This window comes from Seriola dumerili, unplaced genomic scaffold (genome assembly GCF_002260705.1).
Source record: "Seriola dumerili isolate Sdu_G_001 unplaced genomic scaffold, Sdu_1.0 BDQW01000801.1, whole genome shotgun sequence".
Lineage (NCBI taxonomy): Eukaryota > Metazoa > Chordata > Actinopteri > Carangiformes > Carangidae > Seriola > Seriola dumerili.
In genome coordinates, this window is record NW_019175056.1 from 79,127 (window position 1) to 106,940 (window position 27,814).

Here is a 27,814-nt window from a genome sequence, read left to right on the forward strand (position 1 = left end):
TGACACACAAGGTCAGCGCTGGTTTAGCTGATCATCATATTCTGCATTATCTCCCGCAGACACAAAGTCATCTGATTCCCAAAGGGCAATTTGATTATGCAGCGCAATGATCAGGGATGTAACGCGCAAACGCAAGCGCACGACACGGCGCGACAAGTATATCGTAGCAATCTCCACCTACTTACACGGCTGTGGCGTTAATTTATTCAACACCAGAGAGTGTCCCAAAATGTCCTTTTTGTTGCTGCGTGGAGCTCGCTCCTGCTCATCGACGTGACGGCGAGGTGATGGATCGGCTGGCTGTTCGGGCTAAGACCCTGCAGCGGACTGATTTTTTTTACAGACAACCTTCAGTGGCCCCTGGGACGGAGCTACGCATTGATTCCTAAGGGAGAAAGCTCATTATGGGGCTATCTCTCATCTCTGCTGTCCTTGGCCAATTTAAGCCGCACACGGAGGACTCATTTTGGAGGCGTCACAGAGGTGATGATGGATGGAAAAGTGTGAATGGGTTCATCAACTGTCAGAGGCAACACCGAGACGTCTGTCGATCATCTAATCACAGAGTTATGTTTTTACAAGTCTCTCAAAGATCGTCGACCCGCGGTGACTCTTGTTGAGACGAAAACCGGACGTCCGCCGGTGATGTGGGGTATTTTTTATGATCTTTACTCATAAGCGATTCTTCTCACATGCAAATCTACATCACAGTGTTTATCAAATATGAGTGTTCAGGAAATGGCAGGATGACTGCACCAGGCCCAGTGAGTTCACACCAAGAGATCTGATGAATTACAATGGCTCTGCCGTGGATTTGAAATCATTTTCTGTCGTCTCGACTTAATGGGGACGTCAATTCTGATCAGGAAGTCAATCTATCTTTTCAACAGGCCGCGCAGCGTGTACCTCAGTGCGTCCCAATTCAAGTCAAACCTCGGGTTTGATGTATAAATACAGATAAAGGTGTGGCTGTTTGCGGAGTTCATAAAATGCGACTGCCTGACGGTCATGTTATCTTGTCACTTCAGTGAAGTGGCAGACTCCAGTTCCGTAGGTTTTGGATTTGTGGGTTGAATTTGAATGAACTCAAACAAATAATATATTATTTCTCTTTCGTTCAAACTGCTCTACTTGACAGGGGAGGACGGTAACAAAGTACATTCACTTGAGTTACTTTATTTAAGTGTATTCTTCCAGTATCTGGACTTTACTTGATTTACTTGATTATTTATTTAAGAATCCTTTGACCTTTACTGCACTGCACTTAAAAGACAAACACTGAACTTTTGACTTCACTGCATTTCTGTGAAGGACTTGTTACTCTGAAGAAGTGCCGACCGACAAATCGTGTTTTCATCGTCATGGCGATATGAACATGTGCAATAAACAACATCGCAAAGGACTCAAAAATCGCATCTTATTTACATGTGTCATGTGTCACAGCATTTGGCCAATCAGATGAATCCCCAGCTACTGATTGGTAGCTAGCATGATGAGGAAGACATAACAACTGTATATGCAACCTTTAATATTTGTTTATTTACCACAAGTCTTATTGAACGTTGTCGCACTTCACCGATCTTCCTCATACTGTGCTGAAGCAGAGCTTTTAGTCAGCGGATTTATTTTTATTTTATTTTGAAAAATGCGACGGACAGTATCTTTAGTCCACAGTTTTTAAATTTTAGAAATAAAGACGGATTTCCTTTTTGCTTTAAATGTGTGCTGTGTTTAACCACGATCAAACTTCACCGCCGTCCAGCTTGAGGAAATGTTTTTTTTTTTTAAATTCCAGATAAACTTTCAGACGGACGTCTTGTAGTAGCTGCTGTTTTTAATGCAACAGCTGGCCAAACTACTTCTGGACGTTTGCACAGGCTTTCTATCATATCCTAGAGTTTTTATTCTAAAGGTTCTACAGTCAGTCAGTCAGTAATTAAAAAAAACTGTACTTTTGAATACTTCAGTATTTTTTAAAATGGAGTACTCAAGTACTTTAACTCAAGTAGAAATGTGACAGAACGATTCACTTGTATTGGAGTAATATCTGACCTGGAGGAACTTTCTCCACCTCTGCTACTTGATGATGATGAGGCTTTTCTTCCTGCACCGACTCTGACGGCGTCGGGACTTCATCCTTCTACAAATTATATAATTTAATTTGACAAATGATCAATTCAAACACGTCGACTCGTACCCTCATCCATCACTGATGTGAATTTAAATAGTAAAAGAACAACAGGACTTTAGACTTGATCATTCACCCCCACCTTTCCTTTGAGGTCCCAGCGACCAGCACACCACTAACTGAGAAATAATTTAGAATGGCATTTTAATTGAGTAATAAATGGTGACTGATGCGGTCGTGAAAGAGCAGCGACAAGGTCAGTGTATTATTGACAGTTAAAAATATGGGTGATAATTTGTCTTGCGAGTGTTTTGTCCCTGACCTCAGACTGAGATCCTGGCACTTCCCCAATCAGCACACTCGAGGTAACTCGATTTTAACTCCCCGGGACAAATTAATGTGATATCTGATAAGAAAAGTGGTTGTTCATCATGAATAATATGATGTGGAGCGGGAAGCAAAACGATCAGTTAAAACGTTCAACGACCGTGTTTGTGAAGCGCCTCGCTTTTTAACATGTGATCTCTGACGCTCAGGTCTGTCATCGCGGTTTCAAACAGATGGTCGACTCAAACCAAGCTGGTTCTGACTTGGGTGTGTTTTCTCACCGTTTCACCTCGTACTATAATACAGAACCTACTGATCTAATGCAGCATTTACACATTAAGATATTAATTAGCCAATATTCAAACAAAAATAAGTGTTCAGTGTACTGAGTTTGAAAAAGAAAATGAAAATAAGGAAAAGTGCCTTGTATTTCAATTTAAATGTTTGTATTATAGAAATAAAAATTAAATAACTACTAATTTTTTGTTTTTTAATTCCTGTTTCTGAAAGGACCTCGAACGACAAAAGATACAAGGACCAAGTGGCAGCATCTGTTCAGGAGCTCAGTTAATTATGAGTGTGAAGAATAAACAATGTATTATGTATAATGACTTTATTAATTTATTAACAGCCTGTTTTGAATAATATTAAGAAGCTAAACCCTGAGTCACTGTCATCAATTATCCTTTTTTTTTTGTTCAAGATGTTAATACATATCTGTAAATGATTGATTATCAGTTATGAAAGGATTGCTATTGTTTCTAAAAGTGTAAAATAATCCAGTACAGGACACGGAAACACGTGTTTTCCAGTCTGCGCAGTGATCATCAGTAAAAACACACAGACAGCTGATGTAATCCCGGCACATGCTACAGATAAGACGGACGACACATAATATTTTCTAAGACCTGGAGTTTCATAATTTATGGACCGCTCTCTAATACAGGTTGACGTCCCACATAATGGAAGTGTAATTTGGAAGTATAGTGCACAGATGGCAGATAAAGTGCAGTATTCACAGCGTGAACGCACCAGATTGCTTTCTGGTGGGAAAGTGTGTCTGGTGTCCTATTTTACGAGCACATGCTCCATCATACCGTCATTACTAACTTCAGAATATAGTTAAACCCCGGCAATATGGCGGGAAATCCCTTTAGTGGAGAGATTGTGACGTCTCAAACTGCCCCCACCCTCCCGTTTTTATCATCCTGAAGCATTGTGATTGTACATGCAGTCCCTGTTGGGGGGGGGGGCAGGAAGATGGATTTTCATGGGAAAAAAAACACATTTAGCTGAAAAACTGGAAACATGGTGGAGGAGGGCACAACCCTATATGTTTATCTGGAGGACTGGGGGACAAGTTAAAGTTGACTGTAAGCTCCTTTTTATAAGCATTACTCAGGCAGTATTCGGTGTGACCCAACATGGGGCGCTTTCAAGTCCTGGATCTCAGTATGCTGAACCCATTCCAGAGGCAGACACACAGGGAATGAAATGACTGTGTGAAGTTATGGAGCGCAGCGTTAATTAGCGCGTCTGTTTGGCCTGGAGGATTCAGGTTTGAAGGTCAAGATTCGCCGGAATGATGATTTTAACCGGGAGTTGATGGACAGCAGATGAAAGATGGCAGCGCGGGCTCAGAAACACCAGACAAATCAAAATCTAAGTGCATTGTACAAACGCACACACACACACACGCACACACACACACACACCCGGAGTCTCTACCATCAAAATATACACACCTGCCATTTTTGAATATGTCATGTTTGCTGTTATCCGTCATTGTTTGCACCAACTGATCCAGCGACCGTGATGGATGCAATATGTTCAATTATGCAGGACAGGACCATTTGTGTGTGTGTGTGTGTGTGTGTGTGTTTGTGATAGAGAGAGAGACAGACAGAGTGTGTGATCTCAAACCTCTGCTGTCCCTCATCGAACTCCAGCAATGCAGAATTTCAACAGAAGCCCAGTGATGTAACAGTACATGTAAGATGTGATATTTCTGAGCAATATATTTGGATTATGGTTCTCAGCCCAAATCTGGAAAAAGCACTGGAGGAGGAGGGTTCACCAGACCTGACTCCTCTCCCTCTCTCTCTCTCTCTCTCTCTCTCTCTCTCTCTCTCTCTCTCTCTCTCTCTCTCTCCTCTGTGCCAGTTTAAGCTGTACTATATTCAGTAAATCTACTTCCAACTTATTCTGCAGCTTCCTACAAATGCCACTGTCAGGGTGGAGGGGGGGGCGGGGTGGTTAGGATTAGTCCCTGACAGCCACTCCACATTAAACATGGTTGAGCTTCAGGGTCGAGAACCACGGTCCACAGCACATAATTAGGGTTTCCCATTTTATTTAAAAAAAAAATCCTTTTGCAGATGACTCCAGCTCTGATTTATACAGCTAAATTGCATATTAGAGTTAGTCATGAATAAATAACTGCGTTTACAACACGCCTATGGCCACAAATGCCAAAACTCAAAAAACTTTTGAAATAAGATTTATAAAGAAGAACAACAATCAGACATTTTCCTTATTTCCTGTCACTTTCCTGTTCAACCCCCCCCCACCACACAAACACACACACACACACACACATTGCACTGCTGAGCAAACAGGGAAAACATTAGACTGACTAATCCATAGCACACGGTACTTAATGCCATTTACCTGTCCTTGAAACTGGAAACATCACACAACCAACATAAAGCCATCAAAAGACGGGAATGAATGAAGAGTAGCCTTTGAAGTCTGTGGAAAAAAAAGATTTGCAGCATAATCCTGAATCAAATGCTCGAGCAAAGGGTGAGAGCGGTTTAATAAAAAAATAAATAAAAAAAAGGCCATTCATGCAGACTCTCATGCCTTGAAGATAGGGGTTAGGTTGCTTTTCAGAAGAGGAACGCTGTCTACATCCCACGTGTCAGACTGTTGACATGTGAAGTGCTCTACTGTGGTTTACACCGCTGCACCATCGCTGCATTCAGACCTGTTGTCTTTCACCTATTGTGTGTGAATTCAGCCGGAGCAGCGTTTTGAGGGTTCTTGTTCCCTGCAGCTCAGTGACTAAGGCACTCTGGGTGAAATAATTACATCTCCCTCCCTCTGCGGCATGTGTAGCATCAGCTCGTATGGATGTAGAAACTGATTTTAATGTTGCCTCGGTGGCAGTTAAAGGCCGTCTACACTGTCGCCGGTTTGACGCCATATCACGGTAGAAATACCAGACGGTCAGTATTACCAGTCTCTCTATAACCGTTTATTACTGTGGTTAATTAGACTCACGTTAGGTTCTGTATTGTATCAACCAGCATCAGTCCTCCAGACGAATATGCGGCTACCAACGTCGGTTTGTCAATGTGTCAGTCAGAACATGGCGGAAGGCAGTGACAGAGATTTTTCAGCTTCTAAAACTCTTTTTTTACACCAAAGTTAGCGGGTAGACTAGTTTTCCTCTCTGTATGGAGTGATGTCACATGACGACCACAGAGAACACAGACGCAGGAGAGAGAGAGTGAGAGAGCGGTGACCGTGTGTTTTTAAAACTTATTTGGAGGCTGCTGCTTCACTTCGCTTCATCTCCGAGTGCAGTGTAGCCGCGGTGTTTCTGGTTTAACTGCACCGTGCTGGACAGGTGACGGGTGTCTGTGATCTGAGAGACGCCATAGCTCCGAACTTGATAATAATATTAATAATAGTAATGACAGTACATTCCCTTGTTCACAGAGTTGTGGGCATGCAGCAGGTAAACCCAGTACTGCTCCTGGTCCCTTGTCCTCATCTGTGACACATACGTGTTTTTATTTTAATGTTTAGTTGAACATTCACTTGGTCAAATGGTTTCAGTTTGTGTTTTATTACTTCTTGAACATTTTCAGCACATTTTCACAATGACACTGATAACCGTGATCATTTTGTTCACTATAAATGTGATATTAAGTTTTCATATCGCTTCACCTCTCGTGCCGCGCTGAATGAATTATCTGCATCAACGACACTGAAAATCACATGATGAGCTCAGCCTTTACTCATCGTCTTCCTCACAGTTTACAGTCGGCACTGTTTTCTGTGTATCACTCTGTGCTAATAGAGCTGCGTCTATTAGCTCCAGTGCATGACTCACATCATGTGCACGTATGAAGTCAGCAGTGATGTGATGCAAAGCAGCCCAACCTTTATATGTGCAAATGCTAATTCAAGGCGAGTCACACGTGTAGAGGAAGCGCTGAATCACTCACTGTACGGATCTATATCCAAACAAACACGGACTGAATAACAAGCAGCAATGTAAATACTGTATGTATACATTGCTGGTGCTAATGAATCATTTGTGCTAATACCGAATATTACTTAGGGCTGCAACTAACAATTTAATCTGCTGATTATTTTCTTGATGAATCCTTTGATCTATAAAATATCAGGAAAAAAAATCACAATATCCCTGATTATTGTTTTAGTTGAATAATACTTACGCCAAAGAGAAGCAGCTCAGTGATTATCAAAGTCTTTTCCTGTCATCTCACTAATCTCAGCTTCAATATGATTTCATATTCAACAAACCATATGCTGCATTGGAGCGAGTGAGTGAGCATGGAAACAGTATGGACGTAATAATCTTCGCTCAAAGGCCCACAGGATAGCTTTTTCCACAGCTTTCAACCACATCTCCAAGTCTTCTTCAACAAGTGAAACAGACTCTGGTGTTATTGCTTGACCTGAGTGCAGAGACGTCATATTACCAGTATGTGGCGTCAGTCCACTGACTCCCAGTAGATACTGTGACCAGTGTTCACTGGTGTTCACATATTATATATATTTTATTATTATTATTATTATTATTATTATTATTATTATTATTATTATTATTATTATTTTGACTGTATTTGGTACAATATAGATTTTTAGTAGTAACAACCACACAGGTTGTTCTTTTCAACCCATAGGAGTGTCTCCTGAAGTAGCTCCCCCCTACGGCGGCAGGCGTATCTGAGCTTGGTTGTCATGACTACAATAATAAACAGGCGGACTGTATATTGAGAGCGGCATACCTAAGTTCGTCACCGTGGTTACTATAATAAAAGGCCGTGACTTGGTTAGGTTCGGGAAAAGGGTCATGATTTGGGTTAAAATCAGAGTTTCCTCAATATTAAGCGATTTTTGTTGCCATGGTTACAATAATAACAACGAGTGGTCATGGATAATAGAAACAACATGGGAATCGAACACACCGCTCTCCTGTGTCACATCCATCCATCCACCGCCACCTCCTCCTGACGTGGACTCCGTCACCGACACTTTTTCCCTTCGCTCCTGTCATCATCACGACGACCACTAGATGTCGCCTAGCAACAAAACCTGACTATGGGTGGTAATAACCTGCTGGGAGGACCGTCTCAAATGTGCAGTCTGATCAGACGCCGTGTGACCATGTTGTCGGCCAATTACAGTCACCGTCTCGTCTCCTACAAGAGGAAACTCATCACAGACTCTATTTAAGCCTTTCAACAAGTCAAGACGAGCGACGCCCGGCTCCCGACGATGCCGCTCTTCGCCCCGGAGAACATCAAAGCGGTCGAGTGCTGTGTCGGCTGTTATGCACAGCAACGCTTGCAAAAAAACCGTGTGTGCCAGTGGGTCGCAGAGGAGCAGAGAAATGAAGGGCACGATACAGCCAACTTTAAAGGCTCGTCTGAAACCTCTTTAAAATGCTTCACAGAGCCGCCATGTTTCAGTAATCATAACAGCCAGGCTTAACAAAACTGTTAAGAATACACGAGAGCAGCACTGCACATAGGGACTATTAAAAATGTCTAAACTTAGAGACAAACTCCTTCCTTATAGTGTATATAAATGATTGTCATGAGAGTACAACGGGCTAATGGAGGATTATCTGACTCTTTGAACTCATCCTTTGCATCATGTTAAAGACCCAGTAGGACAAAACTATTATCTCTGCGGCTAATCAGATATTGCACCTAATTATTGTCTTGTGCGCCGCATCTCTGGCCCACTTCTCGTGTGTCATCGTCACACTGTGATCACTTGTGCGAAGTAGGTCTTAATTAGAACTTGTTGGGAGTTTGCAGAAGTGAAGCCTCAGCAGATGGGCCCTCCCACCTGAGGGAGGTGGAAAAAGGCATGCACTTCCTCAATCCCCTCCGCCCTGCGTCCCCGGGCTGCCATCAACTGAAATTTTATCAGCATGGTCTCGACTGCCCTGCCACTGAGTACACATAATTTCCAGCCAACACAGCCATTGAAAGGTTGCCTCGCTGAAGGTGACTCCACCTCTGCTGAAAAAGCTGGATGTGATGGCAGACGCTATCTGCCAGGCAGGATTTAGACTGAATCAGTGGTTTGCTCTTTTTCTTTTTTTTTAACCTCTCAGTGGGGTTTTTCCTGCCCTATGAAAGGTGCTGCTATTCAGCCTCATGTTAACAATTTCACAGCACAAAAAATAACCAGTGTTTTTATTCAGGGTAGCACTAGCAATTGATAGAGCGTTTATACGTTGAACTATGGTGTCCGTGTCTCTCCTACACACTTCTAAAAACGGCAATTGGAAGAGAGAGAGAGAGAGAAAAAAAGAAAAAGATCCACTGGGGAAAAGGTTCAGCAACTGCAGTTCATGAAGTTTGAGGCTGTGGTGGGTGGTTTTCTCTGGTGGGTCCAAACACACGCAGCAAGAGGTTAAAACGAGACCTTGTGAGCAGATAGAGGCGGACCGCGGCTCCACAGCAAACTTGTTTTCACCGACTTGACTTTTTCTGACTTGCATTTCATTTGTTTGTTGCTGCGCGGACTCCAGGAAGACGAAGTGTTTACATCAGCTTTCTGGGGCAATCACAACCAATACACATCATAAATAAAGTAATACAATAAATAGAGACATCTGATAACAGTAGATTTCAGTCCATCAGTATTTCATAATTGCAGTGACAACTTGTTTAAAAACACAACAGCTGACGGGACAAACTCAATCTGTTTGAAAGTTTACCTCCTTCCTGATAGGAGGAGTCAAAGCTCTGCATGGGAGAGGGTGATGGGGGGGGGGTCTGCCAAAATGACCTTTGCCCTCTGAGTGGTTCTGATGGTGCCAACCATCCTCTGGCAAAGTTAAACAACATTTCCCGGCCTGCTTCTGTTAACAGCGCTGAGGTTCCCGAACCAACAGATCACTGCTAAAGTTCAAACTGACTCGATGAAAGATGAAGATAAAAGAACAACACAGTCATTTAATCATCCACAGCCGTGACCAACGTTCTTCTCCTGGCTCCTTTTTTGTCCACATTAATAAAAGACGGGATCTGAGGAAATCAATAAGCTTCCCTTCGAGTCTGAGTCATCGCACCGTTCATGACAGAAAATTCTAATTCAAAATTCAATAAATATTCAATGAATTTATTACAAAATGATACTGACCTGTTTTATCACTATTACGCTGTCTGCACTGTGAACACTGAGCCGAGGTGCTCTTCAGCTGTGCACATGCATCCTCATTCGTTCATCAGCTGATACGAGGACGTAAACACGTACATCGAACACTGAAGTCGAGTAAAATATCTGGCGACAGAAACACAGTCGGGACGTCGTGATGAAACGTTTTACACAGAAAAACTTGCTTCATCTCGTTCAGGGCAAAATTATGCAAAATGTAAAAACGTCCACATTTCTGTGAAGCTACAGAATGAAATTGATGAGAGCTCTTGCTACGACTCTGTTCCTCTCTTTTGCAGAAGGTGAATTATTACTTTTCAGGAAGGATTTGGAAAAGAATAATTTTGCAACAGAGCGCTGGTGGAAATGTTATCTGCTCATACATTTTGTATAAAAATCTGCTGTTAAAAAAAAAGGAAAAAAAAGAATAAAATAAAAGGTTGAATGAAGATCTTGGGAACGCACAAATATAGTAAAGAGCCAACAAGTTTGAAATCTGTTCACTGCCACGGATAGAGACAGGAGTTCAGTCATTGTGAGTGCGTTATAGTGATACAGCAGTTGTAATGTATTTATCTGCAGCTGCCTGTGGACATGTTGGATATTTTCTTTTTTTTTGGGGGGGGGGGGTTTCTTCTTCTGTACGACTTTCTTCTAGACTGATAAATAAACAGCTGTTAATGCTAACGTATGTAGCAAAAGCAAAAACGTACAATTAGCTCCTATAAGGATGCAGGTAAAAATATATACATATATAATATAGGTTAAATATACCAAGTAGAAAGATTCTTTCGCGCTCTACAAACAATTGTAGATTATTTTTAATATATTTTAACATTTATATAATAATGTATTTCATATGGGACCGAGCAGACTTCTTGGTCATGATCTTACACGGCGTATCCAGCCCTGTTGTGATGATGATGCTGATGGTGATGTTACAGCTGAACATGAACCGTAGACTGTATATACACTAACAGGGGAGGAGCTGTAAGAACATGATCTTCTTGTCTTTGCACAATCAGATCCGTGCTCCAGTTGGAAACGTTCTTCCTGGCGACCAGCGCCCGTGTGGATCATTGTTGTACGAGACGTTATTTTTAGCCGAGTCGTCTGTAAAACACGACGATGTCATTGCTTTTCTCAGAAGCCTCTGGGGGGGGCGGGGAGTTGATGATTTTCCTTTCAAATCATCTATACACTTTGAGGCCTACTATCAAGCAGCTCCAATAGCTCTGTTGCTAGACTGAACAACTTTAAAGGATTATTATGGATTGAGAGATACAGTACAGACAGTGGGACGCTGGTGAGAGCTCGCACAATGTTTTCATTCATTCCACCTTCCCTGATTCTGCCAGCCCTGAGCACAGCCCGTTCACACTGGGGAGAGGACTCTTAAAATAGAGATTGGGGGGGGGGGGTATGGAGTATGCATTTGCATTACCCTAAGAGAGCGACAGAGATGGAGAAAGAAAAGAGAGAACAGCGAAGGAGTTGTGTGGCAGTCTTTCCCCTCTGGGGCGTAAAAACTCTCCGATAACATCCAGGCCATAGAACAAGGACACTTCTCCTTTCAGATGACTCACTGCGAGGGCAGTGCACACAGGAGTGCACATCGGACCCCACTGGCGAAACAAGCTGCGATTGACAGCTTCATCAAATTACAGCGTTTTTCATAGATGTATACAGCGCATCCAGAAAGTATTCAGACCCCTTCACCTTTTTCATTTTGTTTTTTTTTTTTTTGTTGCAGCCTGATGCCAAAATCTTTTAAATTCATTTTTTTTCCCTCATCAGTCGACACGTAACACACGCAACACACGCAACATACACAACACACGCAACACACACAACACACGCAAAAAGAAAAAAGTGAAATATCACATTAAGGTATTCAGACCTTTTACTCTGGACTTAGTTGAAGCACCTTTGGCAGCGATTACAGCCTTAAGTATCTTGGGTGTGACACAACAAGCTCTGCAAACCTGGATTTGGGGATTTTGTGCCGTTCTTCTCCGCAGATCCTCTCGGGCTCTGTCAGGTTGGACAGGGACTGAGGGTGGACGACATTTTCAGGAGATGTGTGATTGGGTTCAAGGTTCGGGGCTCTGGACGGGCCACAGTTTCCCCTCACAGCCTCTCCTGTGTTGTCTCAGCTGTGTTGCTTCGGGTCATTGTTTATTATAAGGTGTAGAAACATCTCAAAGAGGATCAAGAGAAATGTAGGAACCTGAATTAAATTTTAAATTTAGGTGTCATAGTAAAGTGTCTGAATACTTCTGTCAGTGTGATAATTCTATGATATTTTTTTATTTTTTTGAGTGCAGAATGATGAGGGGAGGAATTAATTAAAATGGTTTTATAATGAGACTGCAACATCACAAAATTTGCAAAAAGTGAGGGGGTCTGAATACTTTCGAAACATATATATACTACACACATATATATATATATATATATATATATATTCATCTACACATGCTGCAGTAGAATATGATTCATTATCTATAATCTGCTGCAGCACTTTCAACTGGGAGTTGAAATCTGAGCTTTACAGAGTTAAACAATGACTGTACTCATGTCAGTTTTCAGACTGTTTTGTTTTAGCTGTAAACTTGTCATTATAGACAAAACAACAGCACAACATACTGTGGACTAATATGTTCTGCAGCAGGATTTATTTCAACAGTCGTGACAAATGTTAATGTGGCTCTGAATGTGGTTTTTTAAAATGCAACCCTGGAGTTCTGGTTTTACTTTGACTCTCTATAATCAAACTCATGTCAGATGCAACGACCTTTGTTCCACTGGTATACATGTCACACACCTCAAATAAAAACCTTATTAGCTTGCAAGCATTAAACTGGACTGTATCATAATGTGATTTCACAATTCAAAAGTGTTATCTGATGATAATGTCTTATTTTAAAGCCTTATATAAGACTACATCCTGCATCAACAGCTCATAAAGCTTTTACAACATATGACATATTATTACTAATCCCAGAAAACAATATCCATGTCTCAGTGAACTCTCCATGTCTGCAGTGAGTGCACCTCTCCTCTGTCCAGGAAACTCATGCATCTTCTGCTCCACAGATCACTGCTTGGTCAGCTGACACTGATGAATACATGAGCACATAAATGACATCATGCACCGTCACACTGTGATAAAAGACCTAAGCTTTCAATAATAGAGGAGGGTTCGTGCCTTGTTAGCATCACAGTAAAATCACAAGTGCATGAAAGTCTCAGGGAGCTGAAGATGCTGTGAGACTAAAGAGCCACAACGCTGATGCACAGAAAATAATTTCATCACTCTCTCTTACTGGCAATGCGTTTAATGTTCTGGTAATTGCCTTGCTTCCTTATAGAAAACATAAATTCACATCTTATGGAAATGACTCTGACCCCTCTGGGATTAGTGAGGGAAAACAGATTTTTTTTCATCTGCAGCATATTGAGAAAATGAGGGCATGATAACAGTCCTTCTCTGCCCTTCCCAGTTCCATTAATTCCAGCGTGCAGCTTTAAGAGAGTCTGACCCAGAATAATCACTGTTTTCAAGAGGAGGTCAGCAGAGATGTACTGTACGGCCGAGACAGCCTCAAGTAGGGAAGCTCTAAACAACTGAACTTAACTGCAGCTCTCTGTGTAAAAGAGAAGCGCTGCAACCAAAGGTACTACACACTGTCAATGCAGGCAGCCTGAACCGTACTTTTGATGCTGCGTTACATGGGGTTAAAGTGACACTTAGACATAAAGTCATTCAGTCAGGAAACATTCTGTTGCTTTCACTCTGCGTTTCTTTATGTTCATTTAAATTTCAGACACAGTTTCAGTAAATCAACTTTCCGCCGACAGATCTTTCCTGCGAAGCCCTTTCTTTCTATAGAGTTTGGAAGAGAGACTGAGACAGATTCACTGCTCAGGAATCACGAGGACTGCGGCGCCTCGGTGGCTCACCTTCGACCCACGGCCCTCTGCTACGTGTCACCCCTCCCGTCTCACTGCAACCTGTCTGCGAATCCCCACCCCGTTCCCCCTCAGCCTTCACCCTAATGTTAAACTTCAGGCACTGTCAGCGAGGCAGACGCAGCGTGAGGTTTTAACGTCATCATCTGCCTGTAAACAGATGTTGAACACCAGGAATACTCACACCTGCGTTTACAGGATCACATCACTGCATCAAAAATAAACTGTTCACAAAGGCAACTGCTGTCAACAGCCGACCTGAGAATCAGCAGCTGAGTTCTTTGACACGAGATGCTGTGAAATATCTTTTAATATCTACCCATCATTAAAATCTCATTCTGCCGTGCTGTTGCTGAGTGTCCACACTGGTTTCGGACCACGCTCAGTTCTGAGTTGTCAGCGTGTAACAAACCATCTCAGGACATGGTGACTGACTTTATGCATAATGCATCTGTGGAGCCCTGTGACTAAGATCGATGGGATACGAGGTAAAAGAGTTTCAACCTTTTTTAAAAATCCAGGGAGTGAGTCTGAAAAACAATCTCACATTCACTGACAACGCAGCACTCAAGAGCCAAAACAGTTAGCCAGGTGTTGCTATGGACATCGTAACTGGAATTGAACAGCAACACAACTTTATAATGATCTAATCATTGATATGATACAAACTTAAACCATAGAACAGACGTTTGAGCTGCACCAGAGGGAAATACTGCATCAAGACAATATGTGATTGTTTAGACCGACACCACGGCTCAAGTTTTATCACTATATAGAAATGCACTGGTGGCCTTTTTAATATATATGACAATAAATCTGTCCAGCTGAATCTACTCATATGTTCCAGTTTTGGATGTTTGGATTATGGAGCGACAGCGAGGCTCTTATACTGTACGATTCTCTCTCAGTGTAAAAATCTCCGGGGGAATGAAGGAATTCAACCAGCTGCAGAAAAACAGCTCCTCAAACACACTCCCTGACCGTTCTGCTCCTCTTAATACACCTGATTCTCAGGTGGTCCGGCACACAAATAAAACGCACACTGCATTATATATAGCACAAACTCCCAAGACCTATACTGTAAGAAAATGTTCTGACATTGCTCACAGACTCAAGCTGAATCTGAATCTGATGTTTCACCGCGCTCACTGTTTACTGGTGGGTTGGTGAAATCTAGTGCAGACATTAAAGGTTCCCAGAGGACGAACCCTGCTGGTGGTGATCATCTGACCTTTGATCCGGCGCCATGAGCTGGTCAAACCCATCACATACTACACACAAGATAACAGAGCAAGTGCGAGCAAAGGCTGTTTTTCTGCAATGGAGTGAACAGCTGAAGCTCATCTCCTCTTACTTCCTGGATCAGACCTCGAGCCCCGCCCACCACCTGCTGGCTCCAGGTGGACAGGTGAAAGAGCAGAGAGCATCAAGATGGTGAGAGGAGGAAACATCAGAGAGACTCAGCCACATGTTTGAGCCTCAGTCAGACCCAGACTCAGAGGAGGAGTCTGTGGAGACCAGAACCAGAGACTAGCAGACGGGTCAGAACCGTTAGCTAGTTAGCATCTTTTCAGAACAGGTAGTTTAGTTAGCATTTTTTCAGAATGGTTAGCTAGTTAGCATCTTTTCACAACACATAGCACAGTTAGCATCTTTTATTTGTCTATGTTGTTTGTTAGCTTGCAACTGGCAGTGGCTGACACCTTTTAGCGGTTGTGCTAATGCTAACTCTCTCTCTCTCTCTGTACTGACACGGTTTCAGGTGTATTTAGCCCCGTCCCCCGTCCCCACAGGTTGACAGGATTGGTTCCTTAGGTTTGTGACATATGAAACCCTGAATGTGTGTTTATGAGACTGTCATTAGTTCACTGTAGTTCAGTCATGGTGCTGATGATCATTTCACTCATCATATGTCTTGTATTATATAAAAACATCATGTGGTTGTTAACTAGGTGAAACACGGGATTTTCATCAGAGGGTCTTTAACATAAAGCAAATGCAATGATGTGCTCTCATGTCGTTATCCATTAACTCCTGGGTTATGGTGACATCGTTAATGTTGGTTCATGCTAAAGATCACTAGTACTTCAATACAACTCTACAAGTAATTGTTATTCGTAGTGGATCTTTACATTACAATATGAATTTGTCCTGATCTCACTTCATTACCCCACCCCCCACCCCCCCCCCCCCCCCCACCCCACACACACACACACACACACACACACAGACACACTGTGATGCATTGATCACTGAAACCTTACAATAAGATCAGAATCACAGTCCGGTGTAATCTCGGTGTCTCTTCTCAGATAAAGCCTAAATGGACTGGAATAATCTCCACTTGCACAGGGGAAATAAAACCCACACAGGGGAGTGTACTCATGCAGATACATTCTTTGAAAGAAACACCCAACTGTCATTTAAGAAAATATACAGCCGTTACAAAGGCTGAACTCCTCAGACAAATGTGTTATTCATATGAAAATATGGCAGGGCTGCCTTTTCCAGTTCAATAAACTCAATAAACTGTTAATGATAAAGCAAATTGAAAATGTCAGACGGTATACAAAATGCTGAAAGGAATTCCCTGCTACATTGATGAATGGTGCTGCATATTGGATATTTATGAATTATGAGGCTACATGGCTTCTTCCATTATTCCATTTAAAACTCATTTTAACTGGCACCTGGCCCACAGTCCCGCACACAATGGAATCTGTTACGACAATGAAAGCAAACTTTAAGCACATTGTTGAAGTAGTGCTTCACATTCTGTCACACTCTAAAGTAAATTCTTCACCAAAAAGGAAAGCAGAGGCCTAATTCATCACAATTGTCTGCAGGCCTTAATGTGTGTTAACGAGGTAACGTTCCTGACAGACGGCATACGTCTGTTATCAAATACTAACAGTCTCTCGCGCCGTGCAGAATGCAAAGCATCAGGACTTCTCCTGAGACATCAGCACCTTCCTTATCCACCGTAATTCTCTCAGACAGTATCATATTGTGGCAGCAGCTCAAAATGGACCATTAGCAAAAATGCTCCATTGTTATTTTTTAATCCAGTTCTGTTCATTCTTTCCTTTTGCTTGGCACTTTCTCTCCTTCCCTCTCTTCTGCCATTGTGCACAGGACTTTTCAGGGATGAGGCTCCAGCAGCCTTTTTTTTTTTATATCTGAGGAGAGAAATGAAGGGGAGGGTGGCAGATGACAGAGTTTAAGGTCCTGACGTCTGGAAACTATAAACTATCGCTCCTCCGTACGGCTGCACGATATGCAAAAGAAATCATATTGCAATTATTTTGACAGATATTGTGATTGCGATTTAAGTGGGAATGGTGGTTTTTGCATTTTCATTTTCACTGGAAAAAATGTAATTATGATGATTTGTAGGTCGGGGGCGTCTCTGTAGCACCACGATGCTTATGGTGCGAACAATGCACGCCAATGTTGTGACACATTTTACCTTTATCAACAAAAAAAAATTGCGATTTCGGTTAATTGTGCAGTGGTACTCCTCACAGCTGATGAACATCATGTTGTTTAGAAGCAGGTGTTACTGTTACTTTAACAGCGTTTAAGATATGAGTCAAAATGCTTTACATGGTTATCAAAATCCAGTCACACACACATAATAAATAATATTATATCATTATCAACGTAGGTTAGTCCGTCTCTGTACTTTCAGACTTCCCCCTAAATTAAAATCTTTCAAATCGATCACAAATATATATATTTATATATATTTTTAAAAGCCTAAATGTAGAGATTCACTGATTCCAATTTTCTTGACGTTCTTGACGTTCTTGACGTCCCGATTCTGATTTCCTTTTTAAGAACTATAATTGACAGCTTTTCTTTTATGGACAGTTAGATTGCTGGTTCGTAATAAATCACTGACTATAAACTGACACAACATAGTTAAAAGGGTTATTATTAGTCACTTGACTTTAGTAATATATTTACTGAGCTTGTAAGGACTTAGTCTGAATTCCAGAGCTCACAAAATTCACTTAAACAATATTTAAGTGCTGCACACAGTATGATCTGTTTACAGCCACTAAGTCACACGTACATGCCCCCCTCTTGTTGTTGCTTGTGTTTGCACTGTAGTCGTGGAAGTGTTTGCGTTTCACGGAGTATAGCTGAGGGGGGTTCATCCTCCGTCCACTAAAAGGACGGGCGCCGGTACCTCTGAGGCTCTATTTGCAGCCTTTTGAATAAGCAATCATGCCTTTGTTGGAGCTGAAGAGGGCTGTGTGCTCAAGATCTCAGACTAAGCGACAGGGCAAATATAACCCAGCATGTATACACATTCACACACATTCACACACACACACACACACTCACATATACACACGCAAATGGCTCTGTGGTGGCAAGCTCTATTGCCAAGATACACAGGAATCAAATCGCTTATTCCCACTATGTTGTGTTTCTAATTTGTTGATTATGATGCTGAAATCCTCCCAGATCCTGCTCCAACAACGTTACATGCCGCTGATATCAACCGACTGTGATACGCACCGAAGCTGGCCAGGTGTTCGCAGTCTCCGCTCTCATCCATCAACAACAGAGCACCAAGGACAGACCCATCATTTGGATATTCTGCCTCTCTGAGCAATGTCCCTTTTGTGATTACACATTTCAGCTCTCACTTTGAGTCTGAGAAATCAACATACAACATTTAGGATTTATGACTGTTCCCAGGACAAATTATCACACATCAAACACTGAGTGACTCAGTTATTTACAAGCAGTATGTCGTCCCAGTATAACCTTTATTAGGACGAGAGCTATAATCCAAAAATACTTTGAGCATACAAACCAATCAATCAACCTCCAAGGCTAAAAATGAAGCTTCAACCCTGAAGAACCAGAAGCTGCAGTTCCTCTAATGGCCACTAGAGTCTGGCTCCAACAGTGAGTCAGTCCCCATAGACTCCCATGTTAAAATGTCCAACTTTACAGCAGAAATAAACATGTTTACAGCCTGGTACAAAAACTGTTTTGGTCTCTAGAGCTAATTTCCTCCTTCGTGACACCTGTTTATATAACTCACCTGTTTACATTTTATTAAGGACTACAGTTATGGAGGATTGGGGGCGTGGCCTCTTTCAGTGACAGGTGTGTGGTGGGTGAATGTATACTTGTATATTCACCAAGTCAAGTCTCAGCTACACACACGTTAGCCAGGAGTTAGGGGCGGAGTCAGGTACACACAAACTCTAAGTGACTTCCAGAGGTCAAAAACATTGGTGGTGGAGGTGTGGGGTGTTGATTACCTCTGTGTTTGTACGGGTGGTGGGGTAGGGGGGGGGTGGGGGGTGGGGGGGCTGCTGAGAATCATCTATAAACAATTCTGTTTTGACCTTTTATTTTGGAGGATGCCGGTGAGCTGCAGTACAGTATCTGTGTTCCTATAATACATCTTTACCTCTAAACATCTTTTCGTCATAAATCAAAATGCAGCTGTTTGGAATTATATCTGCACGTTGGTTGTTTTTTTTGTTGTTGTTTTTTCTCCCTTTAGAATATCAGCTGCATGTGGTTGTGTTGCTTTGAAAAATACAGGCTGTGAGGTGTAGGAGTTAAGCTCTCCTCAGTAGATATCCAGTATTAGGGAGATAAATACCACAGCTGGCTCTCCAAAGAGTTCCAGAGATTTATGGATTGCTTCTGTGCAGCAGGCCTCTGGGAGGCAAATATTCTATGAAATCTTCCAAATGTTTTGGTCGTGTGCAACACACACAAACGCACACAAACACACACAAACACACACGCACAAACAGACTCCAGCCATGCCTGTAAGGCTGAGCTGCAGCAGCTGCTACTACGGTTGTAATGTAAGAAATATTGTTGCGTTGCTGAGGTTCGGAAAATAATTCTTAGAGGAAAACAAACAGAAGAGAAAAAGGGTGGAGCGCATAGATGGTTTAAGGGTCCAAGATGAAACAGCCAAGGGTGTTGCATCATCCCATTAATTACTCCTACTGCACAATGTCCTCCACCACAGTGTGCATGACCCACATCCTCAGGAAGATAAGCTGGGTTGGAGAGAGCATGGGAATGTGGTGAGAAATGGATCAGACGAACAGGACAATGCTCCAATCAACTCTGACCCTTCACTGTCGACGTTTTCATTTCACCTCGTGCCACAATCCACGTCAATTACTTTTCTTTCTTTTGTTCATTTATTAAATGTTTTTAGTGGAAAGTGGCCCGCTGGGAGAGGCCCCCCCCCCGCCCGCCCTACCTCCACCACCACCACCACCACCACCACCACCACCACCATGCCTGGAGAAGGCCAGTTAGTGAGAAGGGGCCATGACGGATAAATCTGATCCTTTGTAGAGGCAGTATTGATCCAGCGAAAGCTCACTACATGAATCAAGTATGAGCTCTGTGCTGTTATTTCCTTTACACTGTGGGATGGATGTGCTTCAGTGCAACAGAAACACACACTTTCTCATGTAGCCCCCCAAAAACTGGACAAGCTTGTCATGAAATCCAATCAGGCTGAGGGCTGCTGGCGGTATATACAGCGGGAACTAGAGACTTGAATTTCATGAGATCTGAATGTGGGGGATTTAAGTTTAAGAAGGAAGCGGTGTCATTGTTAGCCCACTTAAAAGCTCACAGCTTAAATAAAAATTTTTTTTTTAAAGTTTTGTTTTAGGATTATTAGTTTTCTAAAAGATGTATGAGTTTAACTCCAGTCCTCTCATTACAAGCGTCCTCCATGTAGCTATCTGTAATGGTGGGAAAACAAACCGAAAGCAGTTATGATGCAATTCTGCCTATGTCTCCTCTCCATTAATTACCAACGCCAGTCAACAACGAGTCATTTATAGTCCCCCGCCCCCGGTGTCTCTCTTCTTCTCTTGTCTCTTTGTCTCTCGTGGTTTTTCCAGAATGGTCAGATGAACCAGCGTCCCAGTCTGTTTTGTCTCTTCTGTGCGGTTTCACAGGGACAACCTGTTCTGCTCCTTCTGGATTTAACAGACTGCTGAGCACAGGGTGTTTACGACATGCACGCACACACACACACACACACACACACACACTCACGCACACACATGCACAGACACACACACACACACATATCTCCAGAGGATAGGATCTCAGAGAAGCAACACAGCCTATTTCACTGCAAATTAGGTTAATCACGCTCCAGAGAGGCCCAGTTAATAACCCTCATCGAGGCTATTAAGATGGCACCTAAATCACAGGAATATCTGAATATCTGATGGCCCCTTACACAGCAGAGCCATGTCTAACCATGGACTTCCTGGGAGAGGTAGCTGTGAGGAAGACGACCGGCCACATACACCCTAAGCAGCTCGAGGCGAATGATGCCACGCAAGAGAGAGATTGTCTCTGTGGAGGAAAACACCTCAGAGTGGAGTGTGATAAATTAGGAACCCTGGTTCATTAAGCCAGTGATATTAATCAGAATTAGACTATTAGTCAGTTTTCTTTTCTACATGGAGATAACACACAGAATACTAAGAACACGATCACCAGGAAAAGCACCATGAGAATATAACCCCCAAAGCTCTTCTAGCTCACGATTCATCAGAGCAGTATATTTCTGTTCCACATACCACATCACCCGAACCCCGTCTCCAGTCGTCACAGGAGTTCATAGACACGAGAAGGAACAGTCGCCTGTCCTCAACAGTGTCAAATGAAAGGCCCCCTCTGAAAGGCAACCGGTGTCTGTGTCAGTAATATTTTTTTTTCTTGCAGCTGTAGCGGGCCGAGGCCTGATAGCATCTCCGGTGCCTCAGCGGTACGAGAGCTCGCCGCGGGGAACCTGAGACTGTGTGACGTCCATGAATGATTGAGCCTGGAGACGGCGAGCCCGGGAGAGATGAATCCCTGCTGGTTAACGCTCAAGTGAGGCTGAAAACTAAATTTATTACTTTATTGAGATACACACACACGTGAGACTGGAGAAGCCCGTTACTTTGAACAAATGTCACATCTAATTGGCGTTGCAGCGTGTTTTACAGGACGTGCTGGTTTTACGGCAATCTCACTCACTGCGAAGAGCATCGCACCACAGCTGGGCCGGTTAACGCCAAAACACAGTGTCTCACCTGTTCACTCAGTTTATTCTCCAAAAATGCTCCAACTGTCGCGCCTCATGAAACATCTGACTTTGTGCTGAAACCGTGAGTCAATATTTCAGTTAGTCATTCTGCAGCAAATGAACCAGCCACAATTTTGACCATTTACACAAGTCGTTTTATAAAGTCAAGCTTCGCAAACGTGACAATTTGCACCTTTTTTTTCCGCTTTTTATATTTTTGCAGACTGTTGTTGCAGTGAAGTTGTGACGGGATTGTTTTACTGTTGTTTTGACATTTTGGAAACTGAATAATTAATTGATTATTCAAACTTAATTGCGGCGCTATAACATTTTTGGCATTACAGCACACGTTGGCTTCGCCCTTGTTCTCCAATAGGCAGGTCAGAATAGATAAAGTAGGAATGAAAGATCACATATGAAGCTAAAATATGGATATTCAGTTATCTGGATTCAAATCAGAAACTACACTTCACTTATAATCTGTTGTTTTTTAATGTAAAAATACCTGGAGTGGAAACAAGATATCATCATCATCATCATCATCATCACCATCATCATTCCACTCAGTCAATGACCAATCGAGCAGAATTACCACCCAGCCCTCGTCCTTAAAGAGTCTCCATGAGACATTTTACCCAGAAATCACGAGGAGGAACAACAGCGGTCGTCTTTCAAAAATCCTTGGTTTTAAATTCTTTGGTTATCCACCCGTCCATCCATCACTCCTCCTCTCCTGTGTTGCTAAAGTCAGTGCTGTTGCATTTACGCCCACGTGAGCAGGTTCTGTAGGTGTTCTGTTCTTCGTCTGTTCCACTGGGAACAAGGATCGTTCTCTGCTCACGCTCACTGCCCATTAACTCCCATTTGTTTTTTTTTTCCAAAAAGACTATTAATGTTAAATCTAGATTCTACCCACACTTGAAGATCAGGAATTTATCCCAGTTAATGTCTGCTAATAAATGATGATAACAAACGATACCGAGCTTTTAGCCTTTTAGTGGCAAACACAATCTGAAACGTGGTGAACTCAGTTCATGACAGCAGTCGCCGTTCATCCCGCATCCCAGTCTGACCTTCCACATCGTGTCAGCAAGTGACATAAATTGGTTTCTCTGTGCCTCTGACCGATCCAGGTGGAGGTATGGGGGCGTATATGCATTTCATTTTCTCGTCCTGTACGACCGCCTTGTCTACGCCGTGCATTGCCACATTCCACTGCGAGGTCGGCCCAAAGTTGTACAGTGTGTGTGAGTGTGTGTGTGTGTGTGTGTGTGTCATGCATAATAAACGTCCGACCACAAAATGGCCAAGGAATTAAGAGCTACCGGTGGGAATGAGATCCAGCAGGTGGCACGAGGATCTCGACCGCCGGCAGCTTCACTCTCATTTCACAGCGTGTCATTCCCCTTTAGACCTATTTTACGCCAAATGAATGAGCTCAATTTTTCGGCTTTTTTTGTTTGCAGACGTCCAGACCGAGTCAAAGTCAGGAGGCTGGACTCAGGTCTCCATTCTGCCTCAGTTTAGGGGATGTGATTTCATTTAGTACGAATATGACTGTGTCCTCTTGAAACAGTTTTCACTGTAGAGGCAGAGCAGAGGGAAAAGGAGTGAGTGGATGTTGTTGAACGGGGTGAAGCCTCCCTCTCCATCCAGCCTGTCTAGATGCCACCCTGTCCTCTCTCTTGGATAAACACTATTCACTACATACACCCACTACCTCCCATATTTTAGAGAGGGGAGGGGGGGGGTAGACTTTCAAACCAACACTCATTTCACATCAATGTTCTTAACATGTTTTAATGTTCATTTTATGTCTTTTCATGTGAAGCACTTGGTGCATGTCGTTTCTATGTTGTAAAGCTCTTCGTGCCACATTTCTTGTATGAAAGGATCTATACATATAAACTTTGTTATTATTATTATTATTATTATTATTATTATATTTATGTGTAGTTTGTATGTCTGTTTTTTTCTTCTTCATCTAATTACCTTATTAATTTGCAGGAGTGTCTGTGAGAGCGAGTGCATGTGTTTGTTCTGCTGACAGACCTAACCTTGAGCCTGTGTTTGTGCGCGCGCGTGCCTCCGTACACGTGTGTTTTTTGAGAGCGGGAGCGCGCGTGTCTGGTGTGTGTGTGTGTGTGTGTGTGTGTGTGTGTGTGTGTGTGTGTGTGTGTGTGTGTGTGTGTGTGTGTGTGTCGCTTGCTCCGTGCTGTTGGCGACCCCCAGCGTACAGGACGCGAAATTTTTTCCATCATTCTTTTCCCTTTAAAACATCACCAAACATTTCCACATGAAGCCGCCGCCTTAAAGCTCCTCAGTGCGGACACTGCACCGGGAGACAGTCGGTGAATTCTTTAAGAAGTTCGCTTCAGCTGCATCTACATTTCTACATGTTTTGTTTGTTTGTTGTGTGTTTTTTTCCCCCTCCACAGCCAGACTGATACATGTAATCCAGTCACCAATTCCTGCAGACTCTCACAACTTGCAGTGGCGTACATTAAAAAACTGGGACAACATGTTGTCGAGCGGCGGCGTCAAAAATGTGAAACATCATGAAACAGTGTCACATTCTCCGTTTTCCGTGAAGCGTTTTGACAATCGCACTGTGACTGCTGTAAAGATGAAATGAAATTGTTCGTGTCTTACCTGCGCGCAACACTCCGTTTTATCCACATTTTTCACGACTGCCGAATCCGACTCAGTCTTCCAGGTATCCTCCCATTTAGACGGGTTTCCACCAAAGTCGACAATAGCTGATAATAATAAATAAAAAAAAAGAAAGAAAAAACACTCAAGTGACGGACCTTACTCCAGCTGTCATCATTTAAGCCATATCCTTCAACGTTGCGCACATCAAATTCCTCCAATGCCGCCGCAAAAGATCCCGCTTTAGAAAAAAAAGAAGATGCCACAGCAATAGTCAGGTCTCTTTGAAGTTGTCAATTGTTCTAATGACGACACAATCTTCCTCGTTTTCAGTTACAAAAAAAAAAAAAAAAAAGGAGAGGGGCACGCGCGTGCAGGCGGACAGGTGAGCGGGAAAAAACCAGAAGAGAGGTATCCTCAAACTTTGCCTTCACGCATATCTTTCATTTTTTTTTTTTTTTTTTTCTCCTCCTCCTCCTCCACCACCCCCCACCTCCTCCGGGCGGGAATGACAAGGCTGCGAGAAGCGGAGAGCAGAAACACAGGACATGTAGTTGGCATGCTCTCCCTGAAATGACAGCGCACCTTCTCCTTCCTACATTGTTGAAAGGCAGATGATCGTCCCCACAAGAAGAAGAAGAAGAAGAAGAAAATAAGAAAATAAAAAATTGGGGGGGTTGGAAGATGAGGATGTTCTGGAGCACGGAGGAGACAAGTCACCGATGGCAGGGGGTCCTCATTATCTACTCACATTTCTGGAGGTGTTGAGGTTGGGGGGTGGGGGTGGGGGTGCGGAGGGATTTAGTTAAAGTAAAAAAAAATTTTAAAAAAATTAGGTGCAACTGAAAAGAGGAAGAGGGGGAAGCGACGAAGGAGAATCCTGGAGGCTGAGAGTTGTTTCAGAGGAGTTGGAGAGAGAGAAAAAGGAGAAAGAGAGAGAGGAGGAGGATTGAGAGCTCGTCATTAGAGAGAGAGAGAGAAAGAGAGAGAGAGGAGAGGAGGCTGGTCCGTCTCCTCCTGCTGCTCCTCTTCTCTCAGACTGACGAACGACCTGCCTGCCGAGCCCCGCGCTGCCGTGACGTCATTTTAAAGCCAAATATGTCATGTGCCGGGGTGTCTCACGTCATCTGCGCGTGTCAGCTTGGATGTGACAAGGGGGGGGGCAGCACTGTCCGGTACAGTTCAGTGTTACAGGACTGAGACTCCACTGCATAGAAAGTGCTGGGAAGAGGAGACATGCAGCATGATGTCAGACACATGTATCCACATCAGCTGGCCATCAGCTGACTGATAACATATGATGTCACCTTTTGTTTAGGGCTCCTGACGATTTGGGCTTGATCTGTTCTCTCCCTTCACCTCAGGTCAAATTCATCCACTGAGCCCGTGATCACCTTCAATATGCAGAGTATTAGTTTAAGTGAAAACAGCTTAGGCTAATTATTATAGTAATTGTTATTATAACTGACGCTGACAGATAGCCTAGCACCGGTGGCATTAGCAATAAAAAAAAAACAAAAAAATAACTGGAAACATGCACAACAAGAATCCACTGAAATTACTGACAGAAACATTGTAAATTAAAGACACAATTAGTTAATATTTTAAATAAGTAATTAAACGACGTTGTAAATTATTCTGATAACAGACAAACTGTGATGGTGAGGTCTCTGTGGTAATTTCAGATCAGTTATCCGGTAGCCACAGGCAAAAACACCTTGTTTGCTCTCAGTGAAAGTCAAAGTGAAGTCATCTCGGTGTGAGGTGGTTAAGTTTGACATTTTCAGACATTTTCATATTCTACTCAATCCTACACAACATATTCACTGAGTTTTCCTGTTTAGCTCCCCCTGGTGGTCGTGTAGGGAGCTACAGCCATGTAGCTCGCTTATGCAAATGCTCTGCAATGCTGCACAAAATACATTTCTGCACTTGGCAAACTTGTATCAGCTTGTACACAAAGCTATTATGGGATTCAAGTCATATATTATTACTAAGGTATTATATATTTTTATTGGAGCAATATTATTGGATTTAAGCCAGAAGAATCTCATTGCATTGGCAGCAAATATTATAGATGCAGTAGATGCTAAAAGTCATTTAGAGCAGCTGAACTATTATTATAATAATTATTATTATTATTATCATTATTATTATTATTCATTATTAGTTCTAAACCCTCCTGGAGCTGCTTATCTTCACTGGACGGCAAAGAGAAGTTCACTGTGATGGCTTTACCACGTGCAGAGGTTCATACTACCTGCAGATCCCACATCCCTACAGGTCCAGCCAGGATATGATCCCTCACCAGCTTCCCACCAGAAAATACAGCCACACACAATTAACCTCGTGGTCGTATCCCTCCGCCATTCAGACTAGTCTCAGGTTACATCCCTGTTTATTCAGAGTCATATAGAATATGAACCATTTGTGTGACATTTTTTTATGTATGCTAAATGATGTCTTGAGTAATGGCTAAACAGTATTTTGTGAGGTCACACTGACCTTTGACCTTTGACCACTGAAATTTAATCAGTTCATCTTTGAGTCCCAGTGGACATTTGTCCCAAATTCAAAGGGATTCCTTTGAGGAGGTCTTGAAATATTGGGCTCACAAGGCCAAAATCTTGTTTTGTGAGGTCACCTTGACCTTGACCTTTGACCTTTGAACTTTGACCTTTAGCCACCAAAATCTAATCAGTTCATCCTTGAGTCCAGGTGAACGTTTGTACTAAATTTGAAGAAGTTCCTTCAAGTCGTTACTGAGATATTGCGTTCACAACGCCAAAACTGCATTTCGTGAGGTCATCACGACCTTTGACCTTTGACCTTTGACCCCCAAAGTCTAATCAGTTCATCCTTAAGTCCCAGTGAACGCTTGTGCCATCAAGGCATTACAGAGATATTGTGTCAATGATAATGGGACGGACAGACGGACGGACGGACGACATGAAAACAATATGGCTGCTGCTCTGACTGTCGCCGGCGCAGAGGAATAACAAAAATAAATGTCATTACTACATAGGATAATATTCTCTACATTTTTTCGTCTGTAAATGACACAGAAAAAAAAGATAATTTATTTCATGTGACCCTGTAAGATATTAAAACATCACATATTTCCCTGTTTGGTGTAATAAAAGCGTTTTACGGTCATTTCCATATTTTCATCACCTTCATTAAACTGTGCACGC

At 42.6% G+C, this 27,814-nt stretch overlaps 1 protein-coding gene across 1 annotated transcript in view; it reads right to left on the minus strand.

Moving 5' to 3' along the window:
* The window catches only part of ajap1 (adherens junctions associated protein 1), a 45,161-nt gene extending 20,479 nt beyond the window's left edge, over positions 1-24,682 (minus strand). Inside the window, exon 1 of the mRNA XM_022765986.1 lies at positions 24,621-24,682. Coding sequence (XP_022621707.1) covers positions 24,621-24,649 — 29 coding nt within the window. The 5' untranslated portion in view covers positions 24,650-24,682. The remainder of the gene's footprint in view (positions 1-24,620) is intronic.
* Between the last annotated feature and the right edge of the window lie 3,132 nt (positions 24,683-27,814).